At 42.5% G+C, this 16,216-nt stretch overlaps 1 protein-coding gene across 6 annotated transcripts; it reads right to left on the bottom strand.

Annotated features, from left to right (window-relative positions):
* Positions 1–444: 444 nt before the first annotated feature.
* On the bottom strand, positions 445–9,525 carry LOC138212286 (heterogeneous nuclear ribonucleoprotein Q). Of its 6 annotated transcripts, none has more exons than XM_069172588.1 (11): positions 9,415–9,525; positions 8,640–8,799; positions 7,524–7,642; positions 7,182–7,403; positions 6,723–6,899; positions 6,457–6,592; positions 6,131–6,336; positions 5,873–6,022; positions 5,621–5,742; positions 4,589–4,973; positions 445–2,688 (listed from the first exon to the last, which is right to left on the bottom strand). In XM_069172588.1, the coding sequence occupies exons 2-11, from the start codon at positions 8,797–8,799 to the stop codon at positions 2,650–2,652; spliced, it is 1,716 nt and encodes a 571-aa protein (XP_069028689.1). In that variant the 5' UTR covers positions 9,415–9,525; the 3' UTR covers positions 445–2,649. The 6 variants fall into 6 exon arrangements, with proteins under 6 accessions (XP_069028689.1, XP_069028687.1, XP_069028686.1 ...); XM_069172586.1 differs by having other exon boundaries at positions 445–2,691; XM_069172585.1 differs by having other exon boundaries at positions 4,432–4,973.
* Between the last annotated feature and the right edge of the window lie 6,691 nt (positions 9,526–16,216).

The following is a 16,216-nucleotide window of genomic DNA, read 5'->3' on the forward strand; positions in this document are numbered from 1 at the left end:
ATGAGCAAAATGTTCAATCACTGACTTTTTACCATTAAAAAGAATTATATTATTAAAGTGTCACTTTTTATTAGTTATATAGTTTTGTAGATGTAGAAATAAACAGTTTAAACAGGTTTTTTTTTTAATCCAAGACAAACCGGTACACTTATATTTAGAGACATTTCCATTAGATTTACTGGGGATTTTTAAAAAATATTCTATTTATTAGGATATTGGGAATCTCTTGGATTATATAAATCATACTTAAACATCTAAATCAATTGTATTATCATATATCAGATTGACCAAAACTAAACATTTTAATGACCTTAAAAGTGTGTTTATCTATTTGTAAACCTCCAAAGTTGATTAAAATAATTACAGATACAATAATATTAAAACAATAAAGGGCAGAAATATACAATAAATGACACGACGACAATTAAACAACACAGCCGAAGATAAAGTCAATAACTTTATTAGAAAAATAGGTTTAACTCACCTCACTGTACAGTATAAAACATTTCATTTGCAAGACTGCAAACACACTTGTTAGCAAAAAAAAAAAAAAGAATCATTTATGACCCTTAAAATTGGAAATCCAATAGTCAATACTAATATTTATATATATAAATATATATATATAAATAAATATATATACATTTATATATATAAATATACATATATATATTTAAAAAAAAACTAATCTGGCTCTTTTTCACAAACCGGATAAAAAGAGGAAGAACAAGCTGCACGATCCTCTGAACTGGAAGAATGCTAAACATGAGTCGAGATTCAAAGACACCGTGTTTCATGGCAAACGTCACAAAAAAAGGCAGAAAGACTACAAAACGCACTAACCGAGTTTAAAAATGTCACGTTTTCAGAGAGCGTAAAAGGAGAAACCCAACGAGACGCGTGAAAGTGACGTACGACGCGTTTCACGCTTCCTACATTTCCCACAATGCCCTTAAAAAAAAAAAAAGAGTTACTGTGAAGAAGTTTTTACTTTTAATAAACAGGACGTGGAAATATCTCATGGACGTCATTTTTGTGACAAGTCTGGTGATATTTCTTCTTTTAATTAAGCCCACGATGGGAAACAAATCAAGAATAAATATTTCCCCGCTGATGCTTTAAAAACGATTAAAAACACACGAGGACTTCAGTTTGTTTCGTACGTTGCTGGAGCACCAAATGTTTTAATATAAACTAGTGACCAGCTGTTTCTATTCAATTAAAGCGTCTTTTTAAGACAAGACAAAGTGTTTTTAAAGATTTTAGATCAAGTGTTTTTGGTCTTTTTGTGGAAATTGTAGATAATAAAAAAATAAAAACCCACAGAAGAGCACCGGACTTTTTAAGCTAAAATACAACAACAACAAAAAGTGAACACAAGGTTCGAGTTCATCTTCATGCAGATTTTACTTTGAACTTTTCCGGCTGCAGGACGTTTCAAAGATTTAATCATCGTCCTTAAAAAAACACCAGAAGTCTCGATGGATTTGTCCTTTACGCTCTTCACATTTTTTTTTTTTGATTTCCGTTACAATTTTTGTACACCGACAGTGAAAACATGAATTAACACCAGTTTTTTTTTGCTTTTTTTTTTGCTTTTAAACTTTTACAGAAAATTCGTCACGACCACATACATGGCATGATAATCAAGTCTACAGCGACACAACGTGAAATGTATAATCATGCTTTCTTGTGACGCCATCTTCATAACCTTGAATTGACTCCAGATCCTGGAGTCAATTCACTTAAAGAGGCGCTAAAAACAAAACTAAATAAAAAAAATAAAATAAAAGGCAGCTTTCACTGGATGTCAGTGGTCATTAATGTTGTGCAGAGCAGAAGGCCTTCCACCGCCTCCTCACGCCCGATGGGAACCAACGACAACAGAAGATTTAAGACGGTTGTCCCATCGTGGAAGACAAAGGATGACTGTAGTTTCCAGGTATTTAAAAATAAAAATAAAAAGTCTGTCCGTCAGTGACATCATCGCCCAGTTCGTTCATAACGACAGCAAAAGGCTTGTTGGAGCTCGTTGAGCAGCTGCAGCCGACTTCAATTCTCAGAACTGAAATTCATTAAGTGCTCTGTTGTTGTTGTTGTTGTTGTTGTTGTTGTTACCTGTGCACACCTCTGAGGTGAAGGGGGGTTGAACTCTGCCTTCTTGAGTCCAAAAAAAAGAGAAAAAAAAAAGAGACAAAGCAGGAGCGTCCACGATTCAGAGGTAGTTGACGAACCATTTTTTTCCCTGGAGCGGCCGGGTGGTCTTACCTCAACGCTGCCGTCTCTGATAATCAACAGATTATCGTGTTGTAGTCCATCGATTAAACAATGTTGTTTAACAGCTCAAAGAAACAAACAAACAAAACAAAAAAAGTGCAAAGCCTTTTTCCTGCAGGACGTCCGTCGTGAACTCAGTAAGTCTCAAATGGCAGATTTTGAGGGGGAGGGGCTTATAAACTCTTCACAAAAAAAAACCAAAGTAAAAAGTCTTCTGATTATCTTCAAATGTGGCAGTTTCAGGAGATCTGCTCCTTTAATTTAAAACAAAAAACAAAAAGCTGGAATACCATTGGACCACTGAGTCAGGTGACCTTACCATGTCCGTCCATCGGCAGCCTGCAGTGTGCAACGCCGAACGCCGGCCCGTCTTCATAGCGACACATCAGGACCGGCCTCGACCCCTTTTCCCTGCTAGTCAGGTAACAAAAGGAAGCAATTAGAGACAGGAAAACAGGATCAGCTGTTTTTACATCTACACACACATGTATTGTTTTTTCTGAGTCCCTCTCACACACACACACACACACACACACACACACACACACACACACACACACACACTGTGCTAACTGCAGAGGGAGATCTGTGTAACACGTGAATTTGCATACATCAGAAGACAAAAGCATTCTTGCACGCTTCTCTGACACAACATGCACATGTCAATGCCTTTATAAAAAAAAAACACGACAAGCAAGAAGAGTCAGCTGGATCGATCGTTAGAAAACTTAATCTGAGGAGCGGCAGGTGAAACGTGGACACGGGCGGAGAGGAGAGGACGGGGGGGGGAGGAGGACGGGGGGGTTAAAGAAGAGCAGCCATTATTTAATCTATAAAAGGAAACAAATTTAAAGTACAACGACAAGCGAGGTCATGCATGGCAGTTATCTCCCACAACAGCACGACATCAAAACCTCCAGATAAAAACATGCAAGATTAGTATCCAGGCCTTCAACAGCTAGGTAGATCCTTCTGGGACAAGGAAAAGCTTCACTTTCACAATTAATAAATCAAATTGTGCTTTTTATTTTTATTCCCTCTCCCCCTCCCCCACCAGTGACAAAAGGGGACTTGTATGACAGACTCGGAGGGGGGCGGGGCTTAACTCTTTTTTTTGATGCTGCAATCGACAGGTGAATTTTAGGACACCAATTTGTGCAACGTTATGTTTGTTTGTTTGTTTTTGGACATGAGAGGAACTCATAAGGATGGAGTATGTCACTACACATACACAGCAGGTAGATGCCGACTATAGAAAGTAGGGTGATTGGTAATTTGATGGCATGCAAAAGGTGACAACCGTAGCATGTGGCCAACATTGGCAAACCTTTTGTTTTTGGTTTTAAGTCCATTTTCTTCCACAAGGAGCCTTCAAAATTTGAAGGCAATTTGAAGAGAGAATTTGCCGAAACATGAATTTGCAACACAATTTGAAGTTTTGTACACGTGTGCGTGTATGTTTATTAAAGCAGACAAACAGCAAAGAATACAAGCCAAAATGTAAAGCCAAAAAATAGGACTGCGATGGTCCTTTTTTTTCTTTTCAATAACAAGACACGCATTAACTTTGTGACAATACAAATTGTAATTTCATTTGTTTTAAATACATGTTTAGGAGACATAATGCTTTGTTGCTGTTAGCTACTTAAAACATGGAAACCAGAATTTCTAAAAACATACATAAAGCTATAGCCAAATAGACAGCTCGAGCACATATTCGCATCTAAAAAGTGTTTTTTTTTTTCAAAACTTTGTTATGGAAAATCTTTTTTTTTTTTTTTTTTTAAACGACCATCTTTTTAAAAAAAAAAATAAAAAAAATAAAATAAAAAAGGGGGCGGGGGGAGGAAAAATAAAACCAGTTCGCCAGAAACAGGTGGGAGTGTGACTATGGTTCGAGTCCAAGCGGATTATTAAAATATGTACAAAAAGATATCTTGCCAGATGTCACCCAAATTTTGAGGAGGAAAAAAAAAGCAGGCAACCGTTATGGGATTGAGGGCCAATCAGATCAAGTCTCTAAATAAAAAGACAAAAAACAAAAACAATAAACACGTATTTTGTTATCAAAGCCCTACTTGGTTTACTTCCACTGTTGCCCAAAAGAATCCTGATAAAATTCCTGGTTGTCAGATTTGTAACCGGAATAGTTACCAGAATGATCACCACCTTGGAGCGGTTGCTGAGCAATGGGTTGAGAGCCCCAGTTCTGATTATTGGTCTGGCGCCGCTTGGAATCTGGCTGGTTGTACCCATCAGCTTTGCGCTTTCCTCCTACATTTCCACCGCGGCCACCCCGCGCACCACGTACCCCTCCTCGCCCTCTCGGCTGCACGCCTCCTCTCGAGCCCCGCCCGCCGCCGCGGCCTGGTCCGGGCCCGCCGCGCTGGGAGAAGTTGGCCCGGCCCCTGGGTGCCCCGGCGCCGCCGCGTCCCCTGGCCGGCGAGGATCCGCCCCGGGCGCCCCTGCTGCCGCCCCGCCCTCGGACCGGCGCCTGGAAGTCGTCGTACCCGTAGTACGGGTCGTCGTAGCCGCCGCGGTAGTTGTGATAGTCGTAGCCGTAGTAGTCATAGTAGTCCTCGTAGCCGTAGTAGTCGGGGGGGTAGGAGTAGCCGCCCCGGTTGCCGCCTCGGCCCCGGCCTCTGACCGGAGGAGGCATGTGGGGAGGAGGAGCGTAGTAGTAATAGTCGTCGTACCTGAGGGAGGGAAAAGGAGGCGGCGCGTGAGAGGAGAGCCGACGACATGAAAAGCAACGAGGAACAAAGTTCCTCCAGGATCTCTGACGGCTTTAAAGATTGAAGAGAAACACTTTTGGATTTTGCAGCAATTTTTTTCAGGTTTTTTTGCAGAAACGTCAAGAAAGAAAACTTTTTTTTTTTTAAAGGACTAAATATGTAATCACTTCCTTTGATAATATTCATGCTTCACATCATAAATATTTTGCTTCTAATGTTTTTTCTTTTACTTATTTATTGAACTTGGAGAACCATGAGGGTAAAAATTACAAAAACATACTTGTCTGACTAATATAGAAACAACAACTACATCATGATGATGCCGTTTAATTCAAAACATTTAATTAGAAAATTATATTTTGAAGGCCACATTTTCTTCCTGTTTCCTCCAGTGAAGTTTGATTTCTGATAATAAAGTGAGTTTTGTTTGAAAAGATTTTATGCCATTAATACTTTCAGCTCAGATTCTGATGACGACATTTTTTTGCGAAAAGCTCTGATTTTTTTTTTTAATTGCAAGCTCCCCCAGATATTTGCTTGAATTAACATTAATGAATGCGATCTTCATGTCCTGGAGGGACTGAAGCCCCCGTGAGACGTTTTCTTACATTTGTGTTTTGGCTGCTTGTCTCTGGGCCTTTCGCTCCTTCCTCTTCTGATCTGGCGGTTTGGCGAAAACTATTTCGATGGGTTCTCCCTCCAGCTCCTTCCCGTTCATTTCTTCCAACGCCTGAAAAAAACAAAACAAAAACAGCAACGACATCCGTTAATACTTCTGGTTCAACGATCGGTTTATTATTCCGACTAAAAAAAACTCAGTAACTCCTTAATTTAAAAACAACCAGAAAACGGTGTAATACCTTCACAGCACCATCCCGCTCCTCAAAGTGAATAAAAGCGTAGTCTTTGAGCTTCTTCACTCGCTCCAGTTTTCCAAACTGACTGAAGGACTTTTCCAGGATTTCCTCTGTGACGCCGTTGGCGAGATTTCTAACAAACAAAACTTTAACCTGCAACACGGACAAAGAAATACGACACTTTCAATCACAGCACGACGCCGGTGCCAGAAATAATTCGCCGACGTTTTCCTTTTTTTTTTTTTAAACCACAGAACCCACCTTGGCCATGACCTCCGGGTCGGGGTCCTCGATGGGGTCGGCCCACTCCACCGTCACCACGTTGCCCCAAACCTTCACCTTGCCGCTCATTAGCCGGCGGCGCGCCTGAGCGGCCGTTTTGTGGTCTTCGTACTCCAGGAAGCAGAATCCCCGGTTCTTCTTCTTGTCGTCGGGTTGGTGGTACAGTATGACGTCGCTGAGGCCCTCTGGACGGACAGACGGACGGACGCAAGACAAGAAGCGGCGACGTCGTCATGAAGTTCGAGTGCGACGCAAAAAGCACGACAGACAGGTGCAAAATAAAAAATGTTAAAAATAAATCTCACCTGTGACTTTAGCAAACTCCTCAACAATCTGCTCCTTTGTTTTACTCTTGGGAATGGAGCCAACAAATAGCCGGTTGTTGGCGACGGATATACAAACCCCGATGTGCTTGCCAGGGCGAATCTCATGATTATTACACTGTAAAAAACAACAGGACAAAACATGTCAAAAATATGACGACGGCTGACGAATCCATGGAGTTCAACTGGCTGCGACTTCGTGCCGAGACAGACGTTGGACGTAACAGGATGTCCTACGTGGTGCTCACCAGCTTCACCGCCTCCTGGGCCGCTTCTTTAGTGCAGAACGTGACGAAGGCGTAGCCCCTGTTCAGGCCGCTCAGCGGGTCCATCATTAGCCGCAGGTCCCAGATAGGTCCGGCCTTCTCAAAGAGAGGAACCAGCTCGTCTTCGAACAAGTCTCTGGGAATCTTCCCCACAAAAATCTGACGGAAAATGAAACATTGCGATGAAACCGCCGTGGTTACAGACATTTTCTAATTTATCCTCATCGTCAAGAGAGAAACAACTCGAACCGATAAACATAAGAAGTAAACATTGTTTATAAGAACGTAGTCTGTCGGGCTAAATGTAAAAAAAAAAGAGAAAAAAGTCTGGCTTAAGTTAACAAAGTTTCAGTTAAAACTTTATCCTGGTAAGCAGTCGTTGAATAAAAACAATCACTAGCTGTGTTTTCTGCTCAAGATATGATCTTAAACCAAGTGTACCTCTGTTCCCACGGTGGGTTGGGCCCCCGAGTACACCGATTCAGGCGGGGGCCCGCCATACTTTCGCTGGCCCGTCGTTACGTCGAGTGTGTAGTCGGTTCTGTCCAGCAGCTCTTTGATTTTAGCCTCGTCTGGTCCTTTAGTGGAATCTGTAACTTTAGTCCCTTGTTTCTCTCTCTGCCTGTAAGTCTTCATCACCCCACAGAGGAAGGCACTTTTGTTCTGGAGGAGATAAGAGCAGTGCTTGAAAAATATAACATTGCATGACCCCAAACAAAACAAAACAACAACAACACAAATTTGTTAAGAGATCCTTTTTGTCTTTGAGATGATTAAACTCACTTGAACGTGCGACAGATCGCTCTCTTTAAACTGGACCAGCACTTGCAGCGCTCCCTCCTCATTGAATTCTTTCAAAGCTTCAATTGCCCTTTCGTCTAGGTCACTGTGTGCTACCAGGCCTGATGAACACACCGGGAAATTAAAAAAACACATATTGTAAATATGGTGCACAGGTGGTAGAAAGCCCCCGATTATATCCACGTACGCTGATATTTTATCTTCAGGCAGCTTCGTATCAGTACAAATCAACAGCTCCGGGACGGGCGGCACAAATCAACTCATCCATCCGATATTCATCTTAAAATAACAAAACGTCAACGTCTTACGAGCCAAAATGTCTCTCTCCCCATTAACGGGCATTTTACGGATAAACCGATGACTTCTTCGTAGCTTTGACAGCTGCTCTGTTGTTTTCTGCCAGCTGGTTTCCATCCTACCTTCCTACAAGCCTTTTTCAGTCAATGCAATTTATGTACTCGAAAAGCAGGACGATAATGAATCTGATATCTGACGTAGTGTTGAAGTGTCTGTGCTGCTAGGAAGATTTGTTAAGACTACTTTCAATTCACTTTTCAGTTAATTGTATTTATTGTACCAGAGAGTAACTGATGAGCCTTATCAATAGGGTAGGTCCGACAATGTTTTATATTCTTAATGCCGACAGAAGACATGAAAAACACTAAAAAAATATGATTGATGACAGATGCAAATATTAACACGGCAAATATGCTTCGTTTTATAAAAAAGAAAAGAAAAAGCTTAAAAGTTTGCTTTTGTGTTTAATTAAGGTATTTAATTTCAATGATTTATTTTTTTTAATACCAAATCTGCAGTGCAGGTTAAATAAAGTGTAGTTTCTGTGTTAAGTGAACCCAGTGCACATGCTGCATTTGTTTTGAACAGTTTTAGGAAGAACAACAACAACAGGTGTTTACGAAGCACCGGAAAAAAGCTCAAGTCTGTCAGCTGTTTAACGGGACTTGTTCACTTGAAGAGTTAAAAAAGAAAAGAAAAGGTAAACAGTCACGACTTACAAAAAACAACAACAAAGTAAATCGACAGCGGAACCAAACAACCCACATTTCAGCGGAGTGAGGAGGTGACACCTGAGCTCACCTGCGACGTAAAGCTCGTCCAGCTTCTCGGCGACTCTCTGAGGTAGACCGGCCTCCAGCAGGGCCGGGAAGTGTTCCGACCGGGCGGCGGGGGCCGTCGTGTCCATCGGTTCCTCCGTCCCGTTCCCGTTTACATGATCTTCGGCCATGTCTCCAGACATCTGTGCACAACAACAACAACAACACGTTAGGTGTGCCGTTTGGCGCCATCGCTGCGCACCGTTCACCCAAACTGATCGCGAGCGGCTGGCTGCCGTGCACGCGACAGGCACGTTACGACACGCGGAGACTTTGAACACCCGAAAACAGCTGGAACCGGACACACACACACACACACACACACACACACACACACACACACACAATAATAAGTGAGTTACGACCTCCGGGGAAAGGAAGCAGGTGTTTCGTTCCCGCTGCTAATGCTAACGTTAGCTCGTCGCTGCTCGTGACACCGACAGGCCGCCGCGCGCACGAGCCTCCAACCCGCCCGGAGGCTAACCGTGTCCGGGGAACGTTTCGAGGAAATGTCCGCAGTAGCCGGGCGTCGTTACACATCCGGTGCACATTAGACAGATCTCCGGCCGTCTGTTTGACCGTCCGTCCGTCGACGCGGGCCCGTTTTCTTTTTCAAAATGCCGGCCGGTCACGTCGACGAGCTGCTCCGGTCGCTAACGAGCGGCCCCCGTCGGTGCGACCGCATCCGCCGTTACAGCGTGTAAAACACGGAGCACGAGCTCCACGGACAAACACCGGCGTCCTTTCTGCGCACTCACCACGCGAATGTAACCTGGATGCACGATGCAGATCCTCCGTGTTGAAGGGGAAGTATTCACGCCGGTGCTTCCTCGGGCTGCTTCCTTTACTCCCGGTCAAACAAAATGGCGGCCACGTAACGTCGCGAGCTCTGCTCTCCCCCTCTCGCCCCCCTCCTCCCTCCTCCCGCATGCGAGGGGTTTCTTACAGGGCTTCTCACGGGCTGCTCTGGTTTCGGACATCCGGCCGGCAGTAAGGCTGACCCGGGACTGAGTTTAATTACAGCTTGATATCAAGCGGCACCAGAAAATCATTGTTGATCAACTTATGCAGACACGAATCCACATGAAAGGTTGTTGATGGAACTGACGTCATCATTTAATGTGAGAAATATCTGAGGTTACGATTCAGTCTGCCCGCAAACACACAAATAAATATACAAATACAACACACTTTCTGTCTGTTGGCTCTGAAATGTGTTTTAATCTTGCTTGTTGTCTGTTTTTGTCTGAAGGTTTTGTCATTTTTCTTTGGTTTATTTAATTGAGGTTTTTTTTAATTATTATTATTTGTTACCACTTGAACATTTTGCAGCATTTTTACATCACAGTAGATATGTCTCTTTCTACATTCACACCGATGAAATACAATGCCATTCATTACATGTTAAAGGTGCAGTGGGTGCAGAGCATTTAAAAAAAAATTTGGTTTTTACTTCTGAAATTGAAAACATTATGTGTTGTTGGACTTTTCAGGCTCATGCTAGTACAACACCAACATGTGTCAGCCCCCAGTCCTACGTATTCTTTAATGAGGCAACAGGAGAGAATCTTCTGGTCTCAAAAGCATTTAATATAAAAGCATCAGAGTATCAGATCTCCAGCTAGGAGCCCAGATTATGTGTCCCTGACAACAACAGAGTCAGTTCTTGAAGTCTGACTGACTGTCTGTCCCTGGCTCCTGTATTATATAGTCCATTGTATAGGTAGTTCCTCTGGGGTGGTGGCTTCCTTCAATTGGCTCTCTACCCGGTGTGTTGTCTGCCATGAGTTGGCTGCATGTCGGTAGCCTTGGCCGGGTACCTGGCGCCGTGATGTCCTCAACAGTCGCTGCCTATCTGGAGTTGTCCCCGAGACAGTGTCTGTGCTGCGGAGATTTAGCAAACAACAGTGAAATATCAGACAGTGAAATTCCCACAATTCCCCCTTTTGGTCTCCCAGGGAGACCAACACCACCGTCTAGACCATTTTTGTTTTATGTTATATATTATATTTGTTCTATAGCCAACCTTCTAGATGTGACCGTCCAATTCTTCCTTGTATTGTCAGTAAAAGCGTTTCCTAACAAGACCTTGTAACCTTCTTCTTCTCCGTTCACATCACATGACCGCTCATAGACATTTGCTACCATATTTCATAAATTGCAGAAAATGTTATTACATGAAATCACTTTAGGTTAATATTATAAAATAGTCAATACATTTTTTTTTAGTGTCTTCACTGCTGATCCTTAAGATCAGCCGTCACCTGAGCCAGCGTCCGCTGGGGAGGTTCTGCTGCCGTGCACTGTGACCAGTGGTACCAGTCCTCTCCTTCACTCTGTATGGTCCGGTCCACCGTGGTTCCGACCACTTCCTCTTGATCACCTTCAGAAGGACCCACTCCGTTGTGTGAGGCGTTCCAGGTTCGCCGCCCCCTTTGGCCTTCGCCACCTGTGTAGAAAAACCTGACACCAAAGCTGTTAGTTGATCATAGGATGGCTTATATTTCATCCAGGAACTTGTTTTGATCATCACCGGGTTTCCTGCGCCTGGACCTGGAAACTTCTGTCCAGTCCACAGCTCAAACGGTGTGAAACCCGTAGCTGCGTTCACTGAGCTTCTTACTGCCATCAATGCTACTGGTAGAGCCTCCACCCAGGACAGCTTGGTTTGCACACACACTTTACTGATTTTACTTTTCAGTGTCTGATTCATCCTTCCTACCCTCCCCTGTGACTGAGGGTTTCTATCACAGATTTCTATAGTAGCCTTTGCTTGATCTTGGAAACCACTTATCAGTGTATACTATTGATGGTGATGATACATTTATTTTCTTCTTCTCCAAAGACATTCATCATAGTTTTGTACCTGGCTGGGCAGGATGTTGATTTTGATTTTGGTGGAGATTTTTATTGCCATAGACTTTGATGTATTTTCCATGGGTGTTTTATCAGTTATGTAAATTGTGTGCGATGTCATGATAAAACTGGTTCAAAATTTGAATTTGTTTAGTCTGTTGTTTGTAAAAAATAATGCAAATACAGAGCAGTTTATAGTCTATCGAGTCCTAATATAAGAATGATTTTTCAGTCAATTTGATCACTGTTTTTGCATCCTCTTTTTTAGCAGGTATTGCCTCTGGCCAGCCAGTGTATGCATCCACGGCTACCAGGAGGTACCTGTGTCCTCCCATGTTGTCTGCCATGTTTATGCCTTCATGTGTGTATGTGATGTGTGGTGATGTCAGTGTTTTGTCCAGCCTGGTCTGTCTTAGTGATGACATGGTGAACGCTGTGCCACGACTGTGTGTGTGGTGAGTACTATCAGTTGATGGAAAATTTTAGCCACTCCTGCTGCATGTCGTGTGCATGGGGGATGTCTGGCTTCTGTGGCGTCCAATGTGACGCTCACGTACATCAGGACATTCCTGTCTCCCCCTTTTTCTGAAACAGCACATCATTTGCTGTCTGGGCTGTTTCAGAAACATCCAGATAGAATGGACCTCTGTAGTCAGAGACAGCCAGATCAGAAGCAGTGCTAAGAGCGTTTTTGAGTGATATAAACGCCATTTCAGCCTGTGTGGTCCAGAATAAGGCGGCAGTAAGGTTCCTCCTAGTCTTTTGCTCATTACCTTTTCTTTTATTTATTTTATGTTGTGGTCCTAATGTTTTATTATTATTTATCTACTTATTCTAATCCGCCCTTCTACTTCTGGTGTGACTACCGCTCTCCTATACTACACTGTCTTTGGGCCTCTTTAAACTTTAACTTTTACGTCTTAAATCTCAGTATTCTCTTATTTTCTTTGATCTATCTTATCCTTAACTTTGATCTATTAACTTCGTTCTATCTTTTCTATTAACTCATCTCTAACTAATCTCATCTTATTTTAAGTTGATTTATTTTACTTTATCTTATCCAATCAATCAACTATTCTTCTGAGACAGGTACTGTTTCAGAAGTTGAATTGCTTGTTCATCAGACTTCCTATTTGATTGTTTAACGCATGTTTCCACATCACCGCCCCCTTTGATCCTCTGTAGTATTCTGTTGTTAGCGTCTCCTATCAGTGATCACCTGACAGGTATGAAAGGAGTTGGAGTTGGTGGAGTCTGTCGAGGTCAGCCAACTGTTTCTGACACCCAGGTTGTCCGTGCCTCCCGTACTTGTGCCACCGGATCCGTCTCGGTGTTTTACTGCCTCTTGTCATGATTTCAGTGTCTTTTCTTTTTTGGTTTTTATTTTGATGCCTGTTGCTGGTGGTTGCTCCGAGGAGGACTGTTTGTCTCTGTCCTCACTCTCTCTGTCCACTTCTTGCGGTGCAGACATGGTGCTGGTCTGCTGTGTTGCCTCCTTTGCTCTCAGGGTGTCTTGACTGTGTTGTCCCAGAGTTTCATCTTCCTCTGCACTGGTAGAGTCCTCCTGCTTCCCTCTCTGGCTACCACCCAAACCCTCTCAATCTGTCCGTGATCTTTGCATCTTATAATATCTCTCGTTTTTACTGTGGGTTTGTTTGATTTTCCCACCTTAGGGCTCTCACAGGGCTGTGATGCAGATTTTGCTGTCTCTAACCTAATTTTCTCCTTTACTCTCCCCATTGTTTTGTGTCCTTTTTACTTATCAGTAGCTTTTGCATCTGGCGTCATCTAATTGGAGTTTCAAAAGCTGAGCCTGTGTCTGTCTCAGCTCCTCCTCCTGTTGCTTTTTCCTCTGTTATCTCTATGCTATCACTTATCTCAGGTTATTCTTGTTTATTCGTGTATTTTCTTCAATCATAAAGAATCAAATTGATTAATTTATGTTTATATTTATTTATGTTATTTATTTATTCTATTAAAAGAATAAAAAAATCATAAAGTAAAATCATAACCCCATATTTGTCTGTTTCTCTTTTTTTTTAATTTAATTGGCTTCCTTAACCATATTGCTTCTCTGTCTTTTTTATTATTTTATTTTTAACTCTCACTATTATTAATTGTTCCCGTTCTTTTATTTATATATTATTACATTCTGGATTATTCTCGTCATTTGTCTGTCTCCGTTGTTCTAAGTTTTTGTTTGTTTTAGCACGATCTTTCAGCGTTAGTTTTACTCTGTTCTGATTTTATTTTTCGCTTACTTCAATTTTTTTTTATTTCTGACTGAGATCCTGTCTCTGTTTATGTTATCCTTCTCTCTCAGTAATTTTGTTCATCTGGTCTTTTCTTCACCTGCTCTTTCTGTTTACTCTCCCACACTTGCTGTGTGGCTCCGCCTGCTAATGCCATATTATGTAATATTCTTCTCCTATCCTGCATCTCTTTAATGACAAACATGGGCACCTGCACTTGTGGTGGGGGCTCATATGGCGGAGGTGTAGGGGCCGATGTCAAGTCGGGGTAAAGTCTTGCTATCACCGTTGTCTTAGGGGTGTCACTTTTTGCTGGAACGGTCATTGTTGATTGTGGATCGGTCCTGGTTTGTGTTCGTCGTCCTTTTGTTTTACTTTCATTCAACACTACCACACAGTGGTAATTCAACACACACGTGGAGATTGAGTGTGAATGACTCCTTTAGGTCAATTTGTGGATCTAGTGAGACAAGCTTCTAGGCTGAATAACTTCAGTCCGGTCTCACTCTAGGGGTCGCCCCAGATACCACAAATCTTTTAATTCACGCTCACTTCTTCACCAACACCACCCTTTGTCCCCACAGAACAAGAACTTGCCGAGACTGGCTGTCTCTATAAACTTGCTTAGTCCTTGGAAGCCACCCACATTTCCCCGTATTTAAATGCTTTCAACAATCTTCAATTTCACTTCAACATCAGACTGCAGTGGTCAGTTCTTCATAAAAAAATTAATGACCTCACACACGTTGTATCGCCGGGCCTCTTTAAGTTTACGCCTTATACAACGATCTTTCGCTCCGACTCTTAACGGAGGCAGGTCTGTAACCCTGGGTCTTTGCTACGACTCCAACGTAGACGGGACTCCAACCGTTGGGTTTTTTGGAGGATTATAACCTCTCTAGTTTCCAAACCCTACCATGGGCCTCTAACCCCTACTTTTATTACTCTCCTCCGTTACTCTGTTGCTTCACTAGGAGTTTAGATACACACCATGACAACAATATAATTTGACAATATCCAATCGCAGAGCTTTGTTTTAACAGGTGTCTGCTTACCTTCTTAGATGTGGCGCCACTGTTGTCAGACATGATCACCGCTCCGTTGTCCTCTATTATCTTGGTTGGATTGCCGTTCCTCACTCCGTCCTCATCACGTCGGGGTCACCAAATTGTTGGACTTTTCGGGCTTATGCTAGTACAACACCAACATGTTTCAGCCCCCAGTCCTGCGTATTCTTTAATGAGGCAACAGGAGAGAATCGGCTGGTCTCAAAAGCATTTAATATAAAACCATCAGAGTATCAGATCTCTAGCTAGGAGCCCAGATTATGTGTCCCTGACAACAACAGAGTCAGTTCTTGAAGTCTGACTGACTGTCTGTCCCTGGCTCCTATATTATATAGTCCATTGTATAGGTAGTTCCTCTGGGGTGGTGGCTTCCTTCAATTGGCTCTCTGCCCGGTGTGTTGTCTGCCATGAGTTGGCTGCATGTCGGTAGCCTTGGCCGGGCACCTGGCGCCGTGATGTCTCCAACAGTCGCTGCCTATCTGGAGTTGTCCCCGAGACAGTGTCTGTGCTGCGGAGATTTAGCAAACAACAGTGAAATATCAGACAGTGAAATTCCCACAGTGTTCAGTTCATTAGAATATACTTTTCTGTCCAATTAAAATATCAACGTATTTATTAGGGTTTACAATAATAATAATTTAGTAAAAAGTTAGACGTAAAGATAGAAAAGTTCTATAATTAAAATCCAACAATTATAAGAATTATTTGTAAAGCCAGTCGTCCCGCTAATTTTTAATAAATCCGCAGCAGAAGAGTTAAATTACTTGTTTTTTGTGGTTTTTTTAAGGACTTCTTAAAACTCCAAGTGGAATAGATATCGAAGGAAAACCACAGACTGATTAGAAAACTGTTCTCTGGGTCTGAAAAGTGAAGCCATGAAGTACAATACCTCTACGGGCCACTAGGGGCTCCAAAAACCATCTGTCTCCAATAGACTCCCATTCAAAAAGCATCAAGTTCTCCTGAAATACAAAGTCAGCAGATCTTAAGTCATTATGGTGACATGAGATGAACTCCCTCCTTCAGATTCATCAGATATTAGGACTCAAACTTTGTTTAATGGGCACCAGTCAGGTTTTCTGCTCTAGGTGGGCGGGGCATAGTGTCCCCTCGCTCCTCCCCAGCACGTCCAAATATGGTCACCTCTGGCTGCAAAGATGGAGACAGCTGAAATGTCAGACTGGAGGCTTCACAAACCGACAGGTGACGTCACGGTTGGTTGCTGTATGAATGAATGTCCTCACAATCATAGAAAAACATGAATGTGTCTGTGTTACATTTGATGACATCATTATATTTGACAGATTAATGGAACAATAATGAATAATGGAGTGAAGCTGATCTGTTGGTTTTGCCAAATGCATCAACTTGTTTGAATTTGTATT

The sequence above is a fragment of the Embiotoca jacksoni genome, unplaced genomic scaffold, assembly GCF_022577435.1.
Source record: "Embiotoca jacksoni isolate LCO1_2020_lvr unplaced genomic scaffold, fEmbJac1.0.p SCAF_54, whole genome shotgun sequence".
NCBI lineage: Eukaryota > Metazoa > Chordata > Actinopteri > Embiotocidae > Embiotoca > Embiotoca jacksoni.